This window comes from Schistocerca cancellata, chromosome 11 (genome assembly GCF_023864275.1).
Source record: "Schistocerca cancellata isolate TAMUIC-IGC-003103 chromosome 11, iqSchCanc2.1, whole genome shotgun sequence".
Classification (NCBI taxonomy): domain Eukaryota; kingdom Metazoa; phylum Arthropoda; class Insecta; order Orthoptera; family Acrididae; genus Schistocerca; species Schistocerca cancellata.
Window position 1 is genome coordinate 106472732 of NC_064636.1, and position 24572 is coordinate 106497303.

Here is a 24572-nt window from a genome sequence, read left to right on the forward strand (position 1 = left end):
GCTATAGTGGTGAGTGCTTACGCTGTACTCAGTGTTAGAAATGGTTTATGCAGTTCAAAAACGGCTGGACAGATGTAAAGATGACCCTTATTCAGGGCCCCTTCAACATCTACCCATGGTGCTCATGTCAGAAATGTCAAAGAAACTGTGCACACAAATCAAAGATTGAGTGTCTGACAGGTTGCAGAAGAATGTACCATTTCAGTTGGATCATGTCGTGAAATTCTGACAGCATCTTGGAATACATCGTGTTGTGGCTAAGTTCATCTCACGGCTCATGACCAGACAGACCTACGATTTGCAATCTGCGAAGACCTTTTGGATCACGCAAATGAGGATGCGATGTTTCTTAAGAGAATCATAGCTGATGATGACACGTGGGTCTACAGTTGTGATGTTGAGACCGCGGTTCATAATTCACAATGGATCAGGAAAGATTCTCTAAGGCCAAAAAAAGCTCATCTGGTCAGATCAAATGTCAAAGCCATGCTGACCCTTTTCTTTGACTTTGAAGGATTACTTCTTCATGAATTTGTGCCATAGGGACAAACTGTTAATCAATGGTACTATCGGGACACGTTGCGACACCTGCGGGAAAATGTGAGAACAGCCTGAAATGTGGTGAGATAATTCATTGCTCTTGTATCATGATAATACACCAGCACATCCATCCCTGTTGGTGTATAACAACTGCACAAAAAACTGAATCACTGTGCTGCCTCATCCTCTGTACTCTCCACACCTAGCCCATGTGGACTTCTTTTTATTTCAAAAGTTGAAAATCCCACTGAAATAACGAAGATTTATGAAACTTTACGAAATAAAAAAATAAATAAAAAGAATAAAAAAAACATGTGATGCTTCACGCAATCCAGCGAGAAACATACCAAGACAACTTCTGGAAGTGTAAAAGGCATTGGGAGTGGTGTACCAATTGTGGAGGAGAGCACTTCAAAGCAGACAACGAGCAACAAGTAAAAGGTAAGCATAGAAAGATTTTGTGGACAAAATTACCGAATTTTTTAACAGACCTCATATGCACTTCCCTTCAAACAACTTTGGGTGAACTATGATGGTACATGGTAACAGCAGTGACTATAGGAATTCCTGAAATGCTTGCAAAAGCTCGGGACAAGGCTATCGTCTTGATGATTAAGTATATTAAAATGGAGAATTTGATCATAAACATAGTTATGAAAAGAACCTTAATGTTGTATGCATGTAAATCATATACAACTGGAAAACCATATCATTCTTTTGTAAATAAAGGCTTTGCAGGCAGGTGCAAAGGTAAAAATCTGCCCCAAGCCTCTATGTTCATTTATGCCACAGTTATAGCCTTGTGAAATTTTATGATTTTAATCATCCTGAGGAATTGCTTATATACGTATAATTTATTTTAGTAAAATACAAAAACCTAAATTTGTATTGATATGTTGCATTTATTATTACACATTTTAGCATTTTTTCATAAAATTAAATTTTCATTCAACACTGTAACCTATACCTTGCTAAAGATGGTGCGTGAAGGTTATTCATTTGTCCATTCATTGATTTACACATTGGATTCCTTAAACGGTGATGTGGTTGGATGTAAAATGAGCCACAATGCAAATTTAAAGGAGAAGCTGCCACAGCAATTTACTTCTGTGAAGTATACTGACAACCAGCAACTGTGACTAGTGCTAATCTACTCACAATGCTCATTATGGGAGCTGCTAATAGATTATTTATTATGTGTGTGTGTGTGTGTGTGTGTGTGTGTGTGTGTGTGTGTGTGTATTATCTACTGTGAAAAACATCACTGTTGCTCCTGCAGCATCACTCAGCTACTTATTTTACCTATTATCTGCACCTGCAGCGATACTTCGCAATTTCCCTTATGGCATGTGGTGGAAGATACCTTGTACCACTAATATCCATTTCCTTTCCCATTCCACTCAGAAACAGAATGAGGGAAAAATGACTATGTACCTGCATATGAGCCCTAATCTCAATTTATCCTAGTGCTCCTTATGAGGAATGTATGTTGGCAGCAACAGAATGTTTGGCAGACACCTTCAGATGCTACTTATCTAAATTTTCTCAATTGCATTCCTCGAAAAGAACATCACCTTCCCTCCAGGGATCCCCATTTGAGTTCCCAAGGCATCTATATGACACTAAGTGTTTTGTTCAAAACCTACCAGTAACAAATCTAGGAGCCTGCCTCTTAACTGCTTCTCCAACAAAAGAATCTACATCTACATCTACATCCATACTCCGCAAGCCACCTGACGGTGTGTGGCGGAGGGTACCTTCAGTACCTCTATCGGTTCTCCCTTCTATTCCAGTCTCGTATTGTTCGTGGAAAGAAGGATTGTCGGTATGCCTCTGTGTGGGCTCTAATCTCTCTGATTTTATCCTCATGGTCTCTTCGCGAGATATACGTAGGAGGGAGCAATATACTGCTTGACTCTTCGGTGAAGGTATGTTCTCGAAACTTTGACAAAAGCCCGTACCGAGCTACTGAGCGTCTCTCCTGCAGAGTCTTCCACTGGAGTTTATCTATCATCTCCGTAACGCTTACACAGAAATTGTATCAGCTGTCTGCTTATTGCCAAAGTTGAAACCCATTCAACATAAACACTAATGTTAAGTGGAACTTGCACCCCTTAGTCAAAATATGGCTATTATCTTAGTACTGAACTATGGTTTTAGATACACTATATCTACTGGAAACTAAATTTTTCTATTCATCCACTCTACAACAATAACGGCAAAACAACACCCTAATGCTCTACACATACCAGGTGTACTGGTATGAAATGAGTGTTAAGATACAAATGTGTCAATAGGGAACATTTGTTATGTACGAGTCTTAATTTTTTTTTTTTTTTGTTTGGTTGATATGACATCTGTCAAAGATATTTAGTATACATCAAGTCATGGAACAAACAACAGAATATGTTTTCATCATGTTAACAATGTCGAATCTTGTACCAGAAAGTGATGATTTGTGGAAAGCATTAATTTTTTGTTTTCATTTGAAAAAAAGTGCTGCAGAGTCGCATTGAATGCTCATCGAGGCATATGGTGATCATGCTCTATCAGAAGCAACATGCAAGAGATGATTTCAACAGTTCAGAAATAATGATTTTGATGTAAGAAATGAAGAACGTGGAAGACCACCAAAAAAGTTCGAAGACACTGAATTGCAAGCAATATTGGATGAAGCTGATACTTTGAGTCAGAAGCAAATGGCATCAATGCTAAATGTTGCACAACAAACAATCTATGACCGTTTGAAAGCTATGGGAAAAAAAGTGTGGAAAATGGGTGCCACATGAATTGAATAAAGACAGATGGAAAACCGAAAAACCAGAATTGAATAAAGACAGATGGAAAACCGAAAAACCATTTGTCAAATTTTGCTTCAAAGACATGAAAGAAAATCAATCTTGCATAAAATTGTTACTGGCGATGAAAAATGGATTTATTTTAAGAATCCTAAATGGGAAAAATCATAGGTTAATCCAGGACAACCATCAACATCGACTGCAAAACCAGATCGATTTGGCAAGAAGATAATGCTCTGTGTTTGGTGAGATCAGAAAGGTGTGGTGTATCATGAGCTTCTAAAACCCAGTAAAACTGTGAATACTAATTGTTACAGACAACAAATGATCAATTTGAACTATGCATTGATCGAGGAAAGACCAGAGTGGGCCAGAAGATATGGAAAAGTAATTTTTTTGCATGACAATGCACCTGCACACAAAGCAAAACTGGTTCAGGATACAAAACACTTGGGTGGGAGCTGCTACCCCACCCGCTGTATTCACCTGACTTGGCCCCTTCCGACTACCATTTGTTTTCATCAATGGGACGCGCATTGGCTGAGGAAGACTTCGATTCCTACGAAGAAGTTGAAAATTGGGTGACTGATTGGTTTGCTTCAAAAGACGAACATTTCTATTGGCGTGGTGTCCACAAATTGCCAGAAACATGGTCAAAATGTATAGAAAGCAATGGTCAATGGTCAGTACTTTGAATGAAATGTTTTTACTTTTCAATTCAAAATTAGTGTTTCATTTTCACAAAAAAACGCTCATTTCATAACGGTACACCTGGTATACATGAAGGGGCCCACGTCACTGAATAACAGAATGAAAGATACACCCATGCTTAAATACATGTTCATTCCATATGAATCCATCCTGATGCCTCTGCAGAACATTGGGCTCTCTTTTACCTCACCCCTAGCCCACTATTTCTTCCCAATAACCCTCCACTGTGTTACACTCCATTCTGAAATTAGTTGTGTTCTACTGGAAGTGGCTGAAGGTCTTAACTCTCCCATTTATGCAATAGTCTGATACTCAACCTGTTGTTCAATTAGACACTGCAGAGTCCTTGCACTACTGTTCTCTAATGCAATCATAATCTACTTGCTGATTTCTTTCACAGAAATAGCTGCTTCCAACCCAAATTTCTACTACCCATTTTCCCTTATGATACATGATGGTTCCAAAAGACGATTTTCTCCATCTCACTAAACCCATTTGGGAACCTCTATTTTCCATATTGTCACTATAGCAAATAAAGCTCTCCACATGAAAAAAATCAACCATCAGCAGTCTAGTGCCTTAAACCTACCATGAAACTAGTGGATGGCACAGACTTGGGCAGCTATAACCAGTGTTGCAAAATATGAAATACTTCTGAGACTATGTCTTACATTTCTTAAACAATGCCATTACAAACTGACCTCCATGTTCAGTCTTTCAAGCAATGCCACATCAGCCTATAATCACATCTAGCTGCTGGAATCTTATTGCAGAACATCGTCTTTCAGCTAGTAGCACATGTGTATTGGTCTGCAAGATCACCAAAACCTCAGAAAAAGTACAACAACTGAGAATTATTGTTCGACAGCATGCAAGTGACAAAAATTAATACAACTTCTTGATCCCAACATCTAATCTCTTGACTTCATTTCCTAGATGATGCGTCTCTTTGGTTATTATCTTCTTCACTAATGCCACCTTCACATACAACAGCAATTACAATCTAGAAAACCATAACACACAGGCAAATGAGACTATGTCATAAATGCACATCAAAATTAAGCCTGGTAAACAAATGTCTAATGCAGAAAGAGCAAATCTGAGGTAGGAACCAATTCTGCTGGTTTTTAGAAAATGTAAATCACACACTCCAGGAGTTCAATTAACAACAACTTTAAATTTATTGATCTAGCTTCTTGTGCAATTAGCTAGTAAAATTACTAATTCCACAAATGATACAGAATCTTGCTGTCCATCTGCCAGTATCAAAATGGCCAGCCCCAATTTTCTGCATCATTAAGCCCCAGCATTTGACATTAAAAAGACTGAATAATTTATTATTAATACAAGAGGTACCACAGAAGTAGCCACAATATGTATAGGTTGTGGCCAAGGTATCAGGGGTGATCTAACACATACAAATTTTTTCTCTTTTTTCAAAACCCAAAACATTTTTGGTACTAACTGACAAATAGTCATGACTCACACGTAAGATAAGAAAGACTGATATTCTTTTGATTTGTTTAGACAGAAGTTCTTGGAAAGAGGAATATTTCTCAAATGACTTACACTATTAGAATTTACACTTTGTCTAAATGTGAAGCTAATGCATCCATCACATATAGCCACTAAACAACACATTTGGTATCAACAAGGGCTACAGAAAATAGGACTATACCAGTCACCAGTTCTTCCACTTCTGTTCACAACAGTCAGCAAATAATAGGTGATATGCAAGTCAATTGGAAGAGTACATGAATGCTCTACAATTATATATAGCAATACGGTCCAGACAATTCGCAATCTGGGCCAATTCCACTGCAATGCATCCTGTACTTTACACAGTTAACAGAAGACTTTTTTCTGACTCTGCATGGAGTGCCAGAGATGTGAATACCTATAATATTCTCACTTACACTGACTTCCACATTTAGTTCAGGATCCTCCTAGATAAAATCAGTGAACCAAGAGATTCCCAATGGACCTTCAACAAACTAAAAGAAGAAAATAATCTCCGAATTACAACTGCTTGCTAACTTCTGTATGTACAAAACAACTATCAATAATCTTTTTTTTGCCAGTATCATCCAGCTTTACAGAGATTCATATGGCTTGAGAAGGAGTGTCAGAATGCTTCAAAATCAGTTCTAATATCTCTCATTTTGCTATCCACCATTGTGTAAAAGTTATATTGGCATACTTTGTCTTTCTTATCCTGTCATATACTCTACTCTGATTTCAGTAGCACTAGGACCTGCTCTCTTGGGTGGTCAGACTCGCATATATATGAGATGCAAATAATCTGCCAGCTATATACTCATAAAAGGAATGCTTTTTGGTCATTAATCAAATTAATATGCATTCCATAGATTACAATCAACATTTACCAAATTTAATGATATTTACATAGCTTCCTCCTCTGACACCACGTATTTTCAGTGCATATTTATTAGGAAACAATGCAAATTTATGTCATGTACTGGGGAAAAATCATAAGGAATTACATACAGTGAATGCAGGATTTCAGTGATGATTTAAATACTTTAGTGAATTGTGACTGCAAAGTCTAAAACATACACCCGCCACATATCTTACTTGCAAGTTTCCATTGTAGCACTGTGACACAGAGACAGATAACTAAATTAACAATCACTTCGAAGAGGAATTCTTCCTTGCTATATTGGTACCAAATACGTATTTAAGGCATTCATAACATACTGGCATAATACAACATTAATAAAAGAGTAATAGTAAAAACATGAATACTGTGGTAACAGGCAACATGTAACACATCTAACTTGAGTCAATTGAAATTCCTCCAAAATTCTTGACAATAGCTGGTACCATAGGTTACAATTGCTCACCATCCATGATAATTTAATTTGAATGTCCCATATTCCTTTCATGACATTTTTTACTACACCTTATGGACAATACAGTGCTTCTGTGCAAACTTACATTAAAATCAGAGTCATCCACATGTTTCAGTTCTGAATCTTGCTTTACTCCAACACTAGGCTCTTCAATTATTACTGGGTCTTCAGGAAACTGAAAAAAGGAAAAAATTGCATTTAAGGCTTTCATGTCCTTTCCTTACATGGCCCTCTCCTAGGGAGAAAGAGAGAGAGAGAGAGAGAGAGAGAGAGAGAATACTTTCAAACAGATCTTGTGTAGAAGCTGACAAGGCCAAAATCATGCATATTCATCAGTTACGACCAGGCAGCCAGAAAATGTGGATGCCACAATTCAAATATTTGAAACCAAAGCTTTGTTTGCTCTGAAAGCCAGGCACATCAGTAAGAGATTGTCCACCAAATAACAACCAAAATTATTTTTCACACACCGAGCAGCAACCAATATACACAGTATTCATAAATATCATGGAGGTGGATATATGTTCCACATTTCCTCCCAAACCACTGGATCGACTTCAACCAACCTAGGTATACATATAACTTACTATCTAGACAAAAAATACTAAAAAGGTATGTACTACCAACCTCCTATGGAGGTGGGTGTGTGAATATGAAAAAGAGGAGGGGGAGGTACAAAGACAGTGAGAGGGGGAACTGGCAAAGATGGACAGAGAGAGCATAGCAGATGAAGAGGGGGAGGGGGAGAGAGAAGCAAATGGACATTGAGAGCATAGCAGACGGACAGTGAGAGCACAGCAGATGGACAGAGATCGTTGGTTGGTTCATTGAACAGACCGAACTGCTAGATGATCAGTCCTTTTTTCTTTGAACAGATAGGTCCAAGAGAAGAGAGACCCTACTGCACAAAACCCAGAGAAAGAAAACCTCAAGGTCTACTAAAGTCGATGAAACTGACTTAAGGGACAAAAAGCAGGAAGAGAGACAAAGGAAGAAAGGCAACCAAGATTCCCCATCAAGGGAGCAGCCGGAAGCCCCCTGAGAGCATATACAATGGGGGTGCATACATCCACCAGCCCCTGCCATTCGCCACAGGTACTCCACACAAGAAGTGATAGGAAAGACTATGAACAAGTCTAACACACCATGTGAGAGGGGAAAAAATAACAAAAGAGCAGGTAGGGCGAGGACCAGGCTGGACCACTAAGACAGGGTGTATACACTCAGACAACAGGGAAATCTGGGAAAAACCAAGGAATTTTTTCATCCACAAGAAAACTGGGAAGAACACTGGAATTTTCTAGAATTCTGAGAATTTCTCATTGTTTTCCTTTTCAGTTAAATTTTTGTAGTTTAGACTGGTAAGAAGTGATACTCTAACAAAGAATTTTACTTTAGCCCACTACTACAATGTAATGTTGCAGCAATAAAATTAAAGCAAGAAAAAAAAAACTTAAGTTGCAAAGGAAAAGCGCCATTTACAGCAACAAAACAGAATGCACACACAAGCACCTGCCAACAGCAAAACTTTTCAAGGCTTTAGGATGAATGCTATGTAATAATTCATAACAACAAACTACTTCCAATGGGCGTGACATCACAAGTTTCATTAGATTCATTTGAGTAGTTGCCAGTGGGCTTATGGGCATACGCAGTTGAGTTGTGTATGAGCAGTACTTTCTCCCAATTCTGGCTATGTGAAGTGTGACTATTAGCTGTATCCAAGGTAACAAGACATGAGCTGTACCAGCAGTAGCAACAAGCATGCTACCCAGAAACATTTTTTTTTTTTTTTTGCGTGCCCAAGCTGCCAGATTTGCAAATGCGCAGAGCAGTCCGAGTTGTAATGGGATGAGGGTTAGTCTCCATGTGAACCATGTTTACTTTTAGTGTTTTTCTGATACTCTTGGTTTACAGCTCTCAAGTCAAATGAAAACAAAACAGATTTATGAAGCTGGAAGCTATAAAGTGAATTTAAATACATTCACATAATGATGGAAGGTTAAAACATTGTATTAGTTACAGTTTTCTGATTTTATTTTATTTCCATGTTTTTGGCAGCTGGGCATTAATTGCCTTGCAGAACACTGAGGTTACTTTTGTACATTTGATAAAAAATTGGCTTTGATTAATCTTTTCCTCAGAGGCAGTCAATTTATTGGAAACACTACTGGCTAGTGTCAATTGTCTGTTGAATTTCAAGTACACGTTCTTACCTTTTGGGACATATGGCATTATGCCATAATAAAGAACTAAACATGAGATAATATGGTACTGGTACTCCAAGAAAATTTGCATCCCAAAAACCACACTTAAAAGTTTAATATCAGCTTAGGGTGTATGTCTTTGTTAATCTGGAGATACGAATGTGATATGTAAGTCGAATTATGTATTTTATTATCGTTTATGAAATTCCGATGCTCTTGAGGTATCCTGTGATGTCCTGTTTCATTTATGGCATAATGTAAGGTCATTTAATGCTATATACGTACAAACATACGAACTACCTACATCATAGTAGCAGCACAGGCACAATAACACCATTTTCTGGCATTTTCTGACATCTGCTGAAACGAATTCTAATAGGTCACAGAAAAATAATTCGATTGGTGGTTTGAAAAGTGTTACTTTCAAAGTACATTTCATTTTACGTAATCTGTTGGTCAGAGTCCCTGTGCTCCTGACATCATGAGCACATACTCCTTGGCATACAGGGGGAGTTTTCAGTTCAAGCACCAACAGTGTGATACCTGTCTGGTCAGGAGGCTACCACTGTGCAGGTACTTCATGCCCCTACCACCACCACAGAATGGCTACCATGCTTGGTTTTGGCTATATTACCTTATTAAAGGCAAAGGTGCAAAGCTGGAGCATAAACAGCATTGGGTGATCTCCTTTTCATGATCCATACTTCTGGAGAATTTTAGAAATTGTAGCAGGTCAAATTCAACAATGGGCACCATGTATTTATTTAATGAAAAGTTGTAGAAAATACCAGAAGTGGAAACTCACGTCCCAATCATAAACCAGGTGCAAGCAGGGTCTGCACCAAGAAACCCATGCGATGGAGAAGCAGAGGGGAAAATGGATTGTGGAAGTGTACACTTGCTGTAAAAGAAAAGTAATGCTACAAAGCCTGCTAGCCAGTCACATACTAACAAAAGAGTTGTAAGCCCCCTGGGGGCAGATGGACAGAGAGAGTAGCAGATGGGCAGAGAATATGGGTGCAGGAGGTTGGAATTGGAGTAACTAAATACCCAGGAAATGCCCAATACCCAACTAGTTTTCCTTAAATAAAAGTTCCATCATTTTGCAAAACAATAAAACAATGGCATATATTTATTGTACAAAAATAAAATGTGAGATATCATGACAACTTTCTCCTTCTCCCCAATACTACAGCCATGGTACTGATGTAGTGGATTATGGAGGCTTTATCAATTATAAAATTACTTATTTTACACCTGAATTTAACTGTGAAATTGTCCTAAATTTGTACAAATAAAAATAATGATATGGGTTTGCTTGCACCTCTATCAATCCTCCAAAAGTCACAGGAAAGGCTCACTGTATGGCATCTGCAATTACATCTACATAGATACTCTGCAAGCAACCATATGGTGTGTGGTGGAAGGTACCCTGTACCACTACTAGTTATTTCCTTTACTCCCAAACAGAATAAGTGAAAAACAATAGTCTGCACTATAAGCCTCCATATGAGCTCAAATTACTCATTCTGTATCTTCATGGTCCTTCTGTACAATGTATGTTGGCAGCAGTAGAATCATTTGGCAATCAGATTCAAATGCTTGTTCATTATATTTTCTCGATTATGTTTCTCAAAAAGAACATCACCTTCACTCCAGAGATTCCCATTTGGGTTCCCGAAGCATCTCTTTAATGCTTACATATTGTTTGAACCTACTGGTAACAAATCTAGCAGCCTGCCTCTGAATTGCTTCCATGTATTACCTCAATCTGACCCATTACAGGTCCCAAACACACAAGCTACACTCAAGAATAGGTCCTACCAGCATCCTATATGTGGTCTGCTTTGCAGGTGAACCACTCTTTCCTAAAATTCTTCCAACAGACCGAAATCAAAGATTCATCTTCCCTACCACAGTTCTCACATGCTTGTTCCATTTCATATTGCTTTGCAACTTTATGCCCAGATATATAAATGACTCAACTGTCTCAAGCAGAACACTACCAATACTGAATGGCTAATAAAGATTCTTATTCTGTATTCGAACATTACAGGTTTTTTTCTTCCTACTCATCCATATTAACTCACAATTTTCCACATTTAGAACTATCTGCCATCCATCACATCAACTATAAATTTTGTCTTAGTTGTCTTGTATCTTACAGCCGTTCAACTTCAACACCTTACCATACACAACTGCATCATCAGCAAGTAACCACAGTTTGCTGCCCACCCTGTGCTCCAAATCAGTTTCACATATAGAGATTAGCAGCAGTCCTATCATATAATAATTTTTCATAATGTGGGGCCACAGTCATAATATATTTCTTTAAAGTCAGTACCGCCATTAGACTTTTCTATTTGCAGTGTTACATTTACACGATCATGATTTTTGCTTCAAAGTTCCATTATCAAGTGTTTTAATGTATACAGTGCCTAAGATGGCATACTGTCATATTTAAAATAAACTATTAGAAACATATTTCTGGTAAAAGCCTACTGCCTACTACCAGAAATACTGACCATTAGACAATGTGTCTAATAGTGCATTTTAAATATGACAGAATGCCATCTTAGGCACTGTATAACATTAAAACACTTGATAATGGCACTTTAAAGCCAAAATCATGATTGTGAAAATGTACCATTGCAAATTAAAAAAAAAACACAGTCTAATGGTGGTAATGACTTTAAAGAGTCCTATCATACTTCCCTGGGGCAATCCTGATGATACCCTTGTCTCTGATGAACACTCACCGTCGAGGATAACATACTGGGTTCAATACTTAAGAAGTCTTCGAGTCACTCACATATCTGTGAACTTATTCCATACGCTCATACCTTTTTTACCAGCCTGAAATTGGGCAACGTGTCAGATGCCTTAAGGAAATCTATAAATACGGAATCTGTCTGCTGTCCTTCATCCATACTTCACTGTATGTAATGTGAGAAAAGATCAAGCTGAGTTTCACATAAGCGATGCTTTCTAAAATCGTGCCGATTCATGGTCATAGGCTTCTCAGAATCACGAAAGTTTAATATATTCAAACTGAGACTATGTTCGAAGATTCTGCAGCAAACTGAAGTTAGAAATATTGGTCTGTAATTTTGTGGGTCTGTTCTTTTACCTTTCTTATATACTGGAGTCACCAGTGCACTTCTACCTTCATTTGGGACTTTGTGCTGACAAATGTAGGCTTGGTAAGTGACCAATTCTGTTCAGTACTCCTTATAAAACCAAGCTGGGATTCCATCCAGACTTGGTGATTTATTTGCTTTAAAATCTTTCCATTGTTTCTCTACCCCAGAGATGCTTATTACTATGCAATCCATACGGGAGTCTGTCCCAGTGTCAAATGACGGTACGTTTGCATGATTCTCCTGTGTGAATGATGTGAAATTTAAAACTTTGGCTTTTATTTTGCTGTCATCAAATGTCACACCAGTCCAGTGAACAAAGGAGTGAATGGAACCAATTGTTATTGTAATACTAACCCAAAGAATTGAGACAAATTTTCCACTACACCGAACAGGCACAGGAAATGGCCACCGAAGTAAAAGGCAGTGACCACTTGCTTTATACGCAGTAGAGTACAAAATCACAGCTGTTTACATTCCACTCTTCCTAGTCATGTGGTTTAAAGTTGGAGTCACACTCTTGGTACAGTTTTAGCTTTCAGTGGCCTCTCATTACATCCATGTATGTTCCACGATTTTTCTGAAATTCTTGTCCCGAATTCAGCATGTCTAGTATCACTAGTTTATCCTTACAAAAACAGTGCCACACATTTATTTTTCTGGCCACTCAACTGAAGAATTCTCATTCCATTTGCTGTAAATGAAAGCTATTGGGTGCTATAATGTGTGCATAACTAGTACAGCACTTCTGCAGCAGCATTATTAGTAGGTGCATAAATATCTTTGTGTGAAGGATTTTCTTTTACTGTGTGTTTCTGTGTGGAAACCAATATTGTAATCAAACAATGGAAAATCCAGGATGGATTTTGTCAACTACAGTATAAGGCAAGAAAGAAGAGTACCTGATGAACTTGCTGCAATAATGAAAATATTGGAAGCTTTTGTGGTGTAATGCAAGAACACATATAGTGTAGGACAATTTGTGACAGTAGATGAAATGCTGCAAACTTTCGGGGTCACTGTTCTTTTGTTCAGCATATCCCGAACAAAGCAGCAAAGTACGGGTAAAAATTTTTGGTTTAGCAGATGCTAAAACATTATTCACTTGTAATATTGAAGTATATTGTGCAAAACAACCTAAAGGACCATATGATGTTTCTAATTCTCCCTGTGATATTGTAAGAATGCTAGTTACTCACACTGAAGGCAAAGTATGGGATAAAAAATTTTGGTTTAGCAGGTACTGTGTTCTGCAATCCTGAAAATGACTCCAGAGTGTTCTTGTGACTCCTGTAATCATTGAACATTTAAACATATTTCAGATTATCCCCTCACAGTTCCTTGAATGTTTCAGTCTGTTCATGTGGTTTGCTACACTGGCTCCTCCTGGTCCAACAATGTGTACTCTGCCCACCTACTGTCAGTATATAATGTTTAAAACTTCGCTGTCAATTTTAACAAAGCAACTTCAGTTTACCCTCTCCATTTTTTCCTCATTCATGATAATCCTGTCACTTTTGCCATTTGTAAGGCATCTGTGCAGGGGATCAGGTACTGAAATGTCTTGAATTTGTCACTCATTACCACTTGTAATATCTGAATCAGACAACAGCAACATCAAAATCTTTTATTTCCCTGAACGCTTATTTCTGGCAAAACTATTTAAAAAATGCACATACACCCTACCTTGGCACACTATTTACAACTATTCCATTGCCATTAATTTGTTTTGGTGGGACAAGAACATTCCTAATAGAAAGATTAAACCAGCCCTATGCTATCGACCAGAACTATGGTTTTTACATGTTGGTCTCAACAGAAGACAAAGTCCTGGAAATGTATTATTTATGAAGGAGCACCAGCGTATCAAGATTGAAAAAACCAGTAATGCTGAAGTAAGAGCTGAAATGAGGACAAATGAAACAGCAACAACATGGAAAGAAAATCATTAAATTGGTATGGACATTTGTTGAAAATGTTAGATAATTGACGGCCAAAGAATAGTTTATTGGAAACTACCTTGCTGACAGAAACACAGTAGACCACTTAAGTTTTGGAAAGACAGTATCAATGAAATAATAAGGCGGCATGGTGTATGCAAAGAGGATGCATTGGAGAGAGATGGTTGGCAGGAGATAGCAAGAATACAACAAAAATGGTGTTATTATTTTATCTTTCTATTAATTAGCTGCACATAATAATATGAATATAATAATACAAATAATGATAACAATGATACTATCATCACCACCACCACAACCAAAAAAGCATCGTCTTTCAATAATGGGAACTGCCACACTCTGATCTGCTAGATCATCATGACCACCTTCCTGAAAGCCAGAGTGCCCAACTTTTGCACAGAATGATAGGAACACATTGTGGTGTGGAAGCTATGAAGCCTTTGTAGGTCACTGGAGGGTTGTTGGTACCTCATCTGTACTGACAGGTCACCTAATTCTCATAAATTCTGAGGAACGGGTGGGGGCAATGAGCTCTGATACCATGTTCTATGACATCCCCAAAGTGTTCGATCCAGCCCAGATCTGGTGAGTTAGGGAACCAGTACATCGACTAGAAATCACCAGTGTTCCTCAAACCATTATTACACTCTTGACTTTGTGACACAGTTGCCTCATTTTGCCACCTGTTCTATTTCACCATCTGTCATGAGGAGCGGCTACCCAACCCCACAACGTCTGGATGTGGTTTCACCTTAATTTCACCACGTGTTGAAGACACTCAGCACAGCACTCCTCAAACACTAAATACACTGTACAATTTCTGAAACGTTTGTGCTGAGCCTCCAGGCAATCACAATCTGCCCTAGGTCAAACTCAAAATTCATTGCGAACCTTCCCCATCAAACACAGACAGCAAGCTTGCTGATACTACATGCACCGTGTGTGTGTGTGTGTGTGTGTGTGTGTGTGTGTGTGTGTGTGTGTGTTTTTTTTTTTTGTTGTGGTTTTAGGGCGCAAAACTTCTATGGTCATTAGCGCCCAGCCCGTGACTTAAGACAGTAAAAAACCGAAATTTAAAACCAGCAGCAATGGGAACAAAGTCAGAAAATTGGAGAAACTAAAAATAGAAGACTGCTTAAAAATCCACTACAGAAAGGGGGTGATTGTCCCCAAAAAAAGCTTCAAATGACTGACGTCATTTCACTGTCACGAATAAACTGTAGAACGCGGTCGGCGGAGCGCGTGTCATCTGCTAAAATCGACGATAGATCAGGCGATAGCTGTAGACGGGAGCGTAACGGATTAAAATAGGGGCATTCAATTAAAAGGTGTCTTACCGTCCACAGCTGAGAGCAGTGGGGACAGAGTGGGGGAGGATCGCCGCTTAAAAGATGTCGATGGCTAAAACGACAATGCCCTATCCGGAGTCTAGCTAAAATTACCTCCTCCCGACGACGCGTTCGGGAGGAAGAGGTCCAAGCGCAAGGAAGGGCTTTCACTTCCCGCAATTTATTACAGGGAAGTGCCGACCAATGGGCATGCCATAATTGAGCAACATGGCGACATAAATCGTTCAGAAGATCGGTGAAGGGAAGCGACTGAATAGCTGGCCGAGGAAGAGAGACTGCGGCCTTGGCCGCTATATCGGCCGCCTCATTCCCACAGATACCAGCGTGTCCCGGGAGCCAGAGGAACGCCACCGAGACGCCCCTCAGGTGAAGCAAGCGCAGACAGTCCTGAATCCGGTGGACCAGAGGGTGCACAGGGTAAAGAGCTTGGAGACTGAGGAGAGAGCTGAGAGAATCTGAGCAGATAACGTACTGTATCCGCTGATGGCGGCGGATGTAGTGGACAGCCTGGAGAACAGCGTAAAGCTCCGCAGTATAAACCGAACACTGGTCGGGAAGCCGAAAGCGATTTGGGGTGTCGCCAACAATATAGGCACTCCCTACACCTAACGATGTTTTCGAGCCGTCGGTGTAAATAAATGTGGCGTCCGTCATTTCTGCACATAGAGCAGCAAATGCCCGATGATAAACAAGTGTAGGGGTACCATCCTTGGGAAATTGACAAAGGTCACGGAGCAGGCAGATCCGGGGACGGAGCCAAGGCGGTGCTGTACCCCAAGTTGTCAGGAAGGTTGTAGGAAAGCGGAAGGAAAGAGAATGGAGCAGTTGACGGAAGCGGACTCCCGGGGGTAGTAGGGAGGAGGGGCGGCCTGCATACCCTACATCAAAGGAGGCGTCGAAAAAAAGGTCGTGGGCTGGATTAGCAGGCATGGAAGACAGACGGCTAGCATAACGACTCAGGAGGACTGCTCGCCGATTGGACAGCGGAGGTTCAGCAGTCTCAGCATAAAGGCTTTCCACAGGGCTAGTGTAAAAAGCTCCAGACACTAAACGTAATCCACGGTGGTGGATAGAGTCGAGACGCCGAAGAATAGACGGCCGAGCAGAGGAGTAGACTATGCTTCCATAATCCAATTTCGAGCGCACTAAGGCGCGATAGAGGCGGAGAAGGACCACTCGGTCCGCTCCCCAGGAGGTACCATTCAGGACACGGAGGGTGTTAAGTGATCGCAGACAGCGAGCCGAAAGATAGGAAACGTGGGAGGACCAGCATAGTTTTCTGTCAAACATAAGACCCAAGAATTTAGCGACGTCTGAAAACGGAAGGTTGACAGGACCTAGATGTAAGGAAGGCGGAAGAAACTCCGTACGTCGCCAAAAATTGACACAAACGGTCTTACTGGGTGAAAAACGGAAGCCAGTTTCGAAGCTCCACGAGTGGAGGCGATCGAGACATCCTTGAAGACGTCGTTCAAGAAGGCTGGTCCGTTGAGAGCTGTAGTAGATCGCAAAATCGTCCACAAAGAGGGAGCCCGAGACATCAGGAGGGAGACAATCCATAATTGGATTTATGGCGATGGCAAACAGTACAACACTCAGCACGGATCCCTGGGGTACCCCGTTTTCTTGGGAGAAAGTACGGGAGAGAGTAGTGTTCACCCGCACCCGAAAAGTGCGCTCTGCCATAAATTCGCGAAGAAAAAGGGGCAGCCGGCCTCGAAAGCCCCAAGAGAACAGTGTGCGGAGGATGCCTGTCCTCCAACAGGTATCGTATGCTCTCTCCAGATCAAAAAATATTGCTACCGTTTGGCGTTTCCGGAGAAAATTGTTCATGATATAAGTGGAGAGAGCGACAAGATGGTCAACTGCAGAACGATGCTTCCGAAATCCGCATTGGGCTGGTGTTAAAAGGCTGCGGGATTCCAGCCACCAAGCTAAACGGTAATTCACCATACGCTCCAAAACCTTACAGACACTACTCGTGAGAGAAATGGGGCGATAGCTAGAGGGGAGATGTTTGTCCTTTCCAGGTTTCGGAACGGGAACGACAATAGCTTCCCGCCACCGTCTGGGAAAGGTGCTGCCGGTCCAAATTCGATTATAAAGGCGAAGGAGGTAACGCAGACTATGGGTGGATAAATGCAGCAACATTTGGACATGGATACCATCCGGTCCTGGGGCGGAGAAGCGAGAAGATGAGAGGGCATGTTGGAGTTCCCGCATGGAGAAAACAGTATTGTAGCTTTCGTGATTTTGGGAGGAGAAAGCAAGAGGTCGCACTTCCGCTGCACGTTTCTTCGGGAGAAACGCTGGCGGGTAATTTGAAGAGCTCGAAATCTCAGCAAAGTGCTGACCCAACGAGTTAGAAATTGCGACGGGGTCCACTAAGGTATCATGCGCGACAGTGAGCCCAGAAACCGGGGAGAAACTAGGCGCGCCTGAGAACCGTCGAAGCCGACTCCAAACTTCCGAGGAGGGAGTGAAGGTGTTAAATGAGCTAATAAAGAATTTCCAGCTTGCCTTCTTGCTATCGCGGATGACGCGACGGCATCGCGCACGGAGCTGCTTATAGCGGATACAGTTGGCCAAAGTAGGATGGTGACGGAAAATGCGAAGAGCACGTCGCCGCTCACGTATTGCGTCACGGCATGCCTCGTTCCACCAAGGAACTGGGGGGCGCCGGGGCAATTCGGAGGTGCGTGGTATTGAACGTTCCGCAGCTGTAAGGATAACGTCGGTAATGTGTGTGACCTCATCGTCGACGCTGGGAAAGCGACGGTCATCGAATGTCGCGAGAGACGAAAAAAGTGTCCAATCGGCTTGGGCAAACTTCCAGCGTCGCGGGCGCATATATGGCAGTTGAGGCTGCAGTCTGAGGACACATGGAAAGTGGTCACTCGAGTGTGTATCATCAAGGGCGAACCATTCGAAGCGCCGAGCTAGCGGAACAGTACCGACCGCAAGGTCCAAATGAGATAAGGTTGTCGTGGAGGCAGACAAAAATGTGGGGACCCCAGTGTTGAGGCAAACTAGATCCGCTTGATGGAAGACGTCTAGCAATACGGAGCCACGTGGACAAGGGTGTGGAGATCCCCAAAGCGGGTGGTGGGCATTGAAGTCCCCAACCAGCAAATAGGGGGGTGGAAGCTGACCAAGAAGATGAAGGAGATCAGCTCGTGCCATTGGTGTGGACGATGGAATGTATACAGTACAAAGAGAGAACGTGTATCCGGAAAGTGAAAGACGGACGGCGACAGCTTGGAAGGAAGTGTTTAAGGGGATTGGGTGATAATGGAGAGTATCACGGAGAAGAATCATGAGTCCTCCATGGGCTGGAGAGCCTTCAACAGAGGGGAGATCATATCGGACAGACTGAAAATGAGGGAGAACAAAGCGGTCATGGGGACGCAGCTTTGTTTCCTGAAGACAGAAGATGACCGGCGAGTAGGAGCGTAAGAGGACCGACAATTCATCCCGATTGGCTCGAATGCCGCGGATATTCCAGTGGATAATGGACATGGGGTGAAAAGAGAATGGAGGAATGTGACCAAAGTTGCTGTCAACTCAAAGACTGCTCGGAGCTAGCAACCGACAGCATGGAATGGCATTCAGCCGAAGGCAGAAGATCCTGATCCATAAGTTGGTCAGGAGCAGTCCCTGCCACCAGCGATCGGCCGGTTGACCGGCCACCAGCAGTGCGCCTCGGCGACACAGAAGATGGCCGAGGGCGATTTCCGCCAGGTGGTGCTGTAGAGGGGGCACGCCTTGGCGGAGAAGGAGAGGAACTGGGTTTCTTTGTAGCCTTCTTGGAAGAATGTTGTTTAGAGGAAGGAGGAACCGATGGTTGTGAAGCTGCGGTCCGTAAAAACTCTTCACGAGTATGCTCTTTTTTCGAAGACTTGGCGTCCGACTTTTGGGCTCGAGATGTAGCAGAACCCGACGAAGGGTGAGCCATAGAGTGGGCAGGCGAAAGTGGTGAGGTTGAACGAGCGATCTTTGCGCTGGCCGATCTGACGACCGTGGTACTAAAGGTGAGGTCGCAAGTCTGCGTGGCCGCCTCCTTTGTTGGCCGAGGAGAAGCAAGGACAGTGCTGTATTTTCCTGTCTGAGGCACGGTGGGCTTGCGACTGGCGAATAATTTTCGAGCAGCAAAGGTCGACACCTTTTCCTTCACCCTTATTTCCTGGATGAGCTTCTCATCCTTAAAAACGGGGCAATCTCGAGAGGAAGCAGCGTGGTCACCCATACAGTTGATGCAGCGAGGGGATGGAGGTGGACAAGCACCCTCATGGGCATCCGTGCCACACGTAACACATTTGGCTGGATTGGAACAGGACTGGCTGGTGTGATTGAACCGCTGACATCGATAGCAACGCGTAGGGTTTGGGACGTAAGGGCGAACGGAAATTATCTCATAGCCTGCTTTGATTTTCGATGGGAGTTGAACTGTGTCAAATGTCAAGAAGACAGTGCGGGTTGGAATGATGTTCGTGTCAACCCGTTTCATTACTCTATGAACTGCCGTTACGCCCTGGTCAGACAGATAGTGCTGAATTTCTTCGTCAGACAATCCATCGAGGGAGCGTGTATAAACGACTCCACGCGAGGAATTCAAGGTACGGTGCGGTTCCACCCGGACAGGGAAGGTGTGGAGCAGAGAAGTACGCAGCAATTTTTGTGACTGGAGGGCACTGTGTGTTTCTAACAACAGGGTGCCATTCCGTAATCTGGAACAAGACTTTACAGGACCTGCTATTGCGTCGACTCCTTTCTGAATAATGAAAGGGTTGACCGTGGAGAAGTCGTGACCTTCATCAGACCGAGAAACAACAAGGAACTGTGGCAACGATGGAAGAATCGTCTGTGGCTGAGACTCAGTATGCTTACGTTTGTGACTAGACTTAGTGGAAGGTGAGGAAACCATTGCGGAAGAATCCCCCATGATTACCGGCGTCTCCGATGGCGCGCTCCTCCCTTGTGGGGGCCCTCTCTGAGGGCACTCCCGCCTTAGGTGACTGTTCACACCTCAGGTCACACCTCCCGACAAACGGACGGAGGGACCAATCGGCATTTTCGGAAGGTATCAGCTCGGGTAATCACCCCTCCCTGGGCCTGGCCGTTACCAGGGGGTACGTACGTGTCCTACCTGTCTACCCGGGGCGGGGAATTACGCGTTACCCCGTCACCGGCTACGCACGAAGGGCGTGGGTCGGCCTTCAGACACGCACAGGGAGGAAGAAAGAGAAAGGGAAGGGAAGGAAGAGAGGTCTCAAACGCCGCAGCGGAGAAAAGAGAAAGAGAAGAGGTAAGGAAAAGAGAAGGACAAAGGAAGGAAAAAGACAGAAGGACAAAGGAAGGAAGAAGACATAAAAGCAAGGAAGGCAAGAAATGCAGTACATTTACGAGCGTCCGTCTCCGGACGTAGGCACAAACCATACTCCCAGATGGGGAGAAAGAGAAGGAAAGAGCCAGAGGTGAGGGGAGGAGGGGCGAAGATAGGGATGGGGAAGGATGCGGAATGGGAAGGTATGCAGCCCGGAAAGGAAGGAAGGCCACATTAGCTCGGGGTCCCGTGCTCGCTACGCACGTATCCACAAAAGAGTTGTGGACCCCCTGGGGTGTGTGTGTGTGTGTGTGTGTGTGTGTGTGTGTGTGTGTGTGTGTGTGTCTAGCAATCATTCCTCACCAGAGGACGCTCTAAGGCAGTCGTCATTATGTTCTGGCTGATCAGTGAATATGCATTCAGTATTATGGCTTCCAAATGTATGCTGCCAAAGCCAAGGGAACCATGCCACAACTCTGGAGGGAATGGTCAAAGGTATCTATTTATTAGAAGTGTGTACTGGGAAGTAATGCCTCCAAAATTTTTATTCTGTTCTCAATATCAATTGTGGTATTACTTGCCATGCATATTACTCTGTCAACTCTTCCACATTGCTGACACAATATGCAACCCTCTGTGCTAGCAGGCTCCAAATTGAAGTGTGTTGTGTTGTGTGTACAGTTCTGCCACTGGGCACAAGAGAAATTACGGGACGATGACAGATTTCTTGCACGCAATCTATTTAGCGATGAAGTGTCATTTACCAACAGCGGTAACATAAACTGGCATAATATGCACTATTTGGCAATGGAAACTCCACGATAGCTGCGGCAAGTGGAACATCAGCAAACTTGGCAGGTTAATGTATGGTGCAGCATTATGGGAGGAAGGATAATTGGCCCCCATTTTATTGATGGCAATCTAAATGGTGCAATGTATGCCAATTTCCTACGTAATGTTCTACCGATGTTACTACAAGATGTTCCACTCCATGACACAAAATGGCGATGTACTTGCAACATGATGGATGCGGTTGAAGCTGTATTGAATAGCATATTCCATGACAGGTGGATTGGTCATCAAAGCACCATACCATGGCCTGCACGTTCACCGGATCTAACGTCCCTGGATTTCTTTCTGTGGGGAGAGTTGAAGGATATTTGCTATCATGATCCAACAACAACGCCTGACAACATGCGTCAGTGCATTGTCAATGCATGTGCAAACATTATGGAAGGCAAACTACTCGCTGTTGAGAGGAATGTCGTTATACATTTTGCCAAATGCATTGAGGTTGACAGACATAATTTTGAGCATTTATTGCATTAATGTGGTATTTACAGGTAATCACACTGTAACAGCATGCATTCTCGGAAATGATAAGTTCACAAAGGTACATGTATCACACTGGAACAACCAAAATAGAATGTTCAAACATACATACATTCTGTATTATAATTTAAAAAAAACCTACCTGTTACCAACTGTTCGTCTAAATTTGTGAGCCCTATGTTTGTGACTATTACAGCACCATTTATGAAAAGTGAAAAAAGTGGTCCAACAAAAACATTCATATTTCTTTACGTACTACACGAATGTGTAATAAAAAATTGGGGGCTCTAATTTAAAAAAAAACATAGTTGATATCCGTTTGACCTATGGTAGCCCATCTAGTGGGCTAACCGTAGTGCCAACTGGTTTCCCCCTTCAAGCTAGACAAGTTTGTTTCTTTGTAGTTTTTTCGTTTGACGCTTATTTCGCGAGATATTTGGCCCGGTCACGATCAATGGACCACACTGTATAGGTCAGCATCAGCTCATCATAGCGAAACACCCTTAACGACGACAACACATTGGAATCGGACTCTTCCCTTGACCTATATGGGTCTGGTGAACAAAGGAGTGAATGGAGCCTATGGTTATTGTAATACTAACCCAAAGAACTGAGACAAATTTTTCACTACACTGAACAGGCACAGGAAACGGCCACCGAAGTAAAAAGCAGTGACCATTTGCTTTATACGCAGTACAGTACCCTATATGGGTCAAGAGCAGCTCACTATACCAAAACTACCAAGCAAACAACACAGAAATATCCCACCAACCATCATAACATGCACAAAATATACCCAAAAGAATGACTACTTAACACAAAAAAGTTCTGGTGCTGCACACTAGGTCAGCCACCATAATCTCTCTCTCTCTCTCTCTCTCTCTCTCTCTCTCTCTCTCACACACACACACACACACACACACAAACCACAACCAAAAGAAACTCCCAACCCACCCACAACCAACCACCCCCCCCCCACCCAACCTCCACCCTGCCCCCAGAATCAAATATCCACCAACAAGTAAAAACAAAAAAATAAACAAATCTCAATCACACACTACAACTCAAAAACTGCAACAAAACAGATCCTCCACAAGACAATCACAAAACAATAACCAGCCCCCACCCATCTACCTCCACAAACATTACGAACAACTACACCCCCCCCCCCCCCCAGCCACAGCTGCCCACCCTCACAAACACCTCCTTAACCAACCATATATACCCAATACATTACATTTACAATACAAATTCACTTTACTAGTTGTTGTTGTTCTGGTCTTCAGTCCTGAGACTGGTTTGATGCAGCTCTCCAAGCTATTCTATCCTGTGCAAGCTTCATCATCTCCCAGTACCTACTGCAACCTACATCCTTCTGAATCTGCTAAGTGTATTCATCTCTTGGTCTCCCTCTATGATTTTTACCCTCCACACTGCCCTCCAATACTAAATTGGTGATCCCTTGATGTCTCAGAACATGTCCTATCAACCGATCCCTTCTTTTACTAATTGCCCTTAAAAAAACCCGAATAATGCAATAGTCCCAAGGGATGCTCTTCCGCAACAATACTCATCTAAATGAGACAGAAGGTTAGAAGCGCACCTCTTTCCCCTCCCAATAACCGACTTAACCGCCCCCACCCCCAACCCCTCTATCGTATTTCTGCATGCTCCAGTCTCATAATTCTTGAATTGTAAACTATGGTTAACAACTAAATGATGATAGCCCTCTCGCCCAACTCTATAAGATGAAAAAGTATTGGAAACTATTGTGATACCCTCCTCTACACACTTCTCAATTAATCCCACCAATTCCCTTTTCATGCGCCCTTCCAAACCGCTAAAAAAACACACTGAAAAACCATCCCCGGATACAACAGTCCCCCACACCCATAAACCAACCAGATACTTACCCCTCCCATACTTCCTCTTCCCAAACTACAACTCATCAACCTCCACCACCACCCCACGCAACTTACCCCTGTACTTAATATATTCAGAACAAACTTCCCTACAAAACAAAAACCAGTCACAAACCATCCTCTCTCTCACACCAGTGTCATTTGCACAAAAACTGTGGGAGGATCTATAGCAAAAGTAATACATCCATCATCAACACAATCTCTCTCATGTCCAACCTAGACCTTCGAACCAGGTACCATGCCTTAAGGAGCACCATAGGTTGTCTCTATGGCACTGCCACATGTAGCAACCCCTGGTCCAAGACGCTGTAACTTTTGCCAACTGCATGTCCTGCTCACATGCCGTATTTCACCACTTTAGCCAGCAGCCCAAATAATTGTAAAAATTTTATGAAGGACAACATATTTTCCCTGTT

At 42.3% G+C, this 24572-nt stretch overlaps 1 protein-coding gene across 7 annotated transcripts in view; it reads right to left on the minus strand.

Annotated features, from left to right (window-relative positions):
• LOC126108990 (zinc finger protein ZFP2-like) overlaps positions 1-24572 on the minus strand; it is a 70641-nt gene that overhangs the window by 42146 nt on the left and 3923 nt on the right. For 6 of the 7 annotated variants that reach the window (XM_049914391.1, XM_049914389.1, XM_049914387.1 and 3 more), the window contains one exon: positions 7008-7097. In XM_049914391.1, coding sequence (XP_049770348.1) covers positions 7008-7097 — 90 coding nt within the window. Of the gene's footprint in view, positions 1-7007; positions 7098-24572 lie in introns of those variants that run through there. The other variant, XM_049914388.1, reaches the window with a different exon arrangement.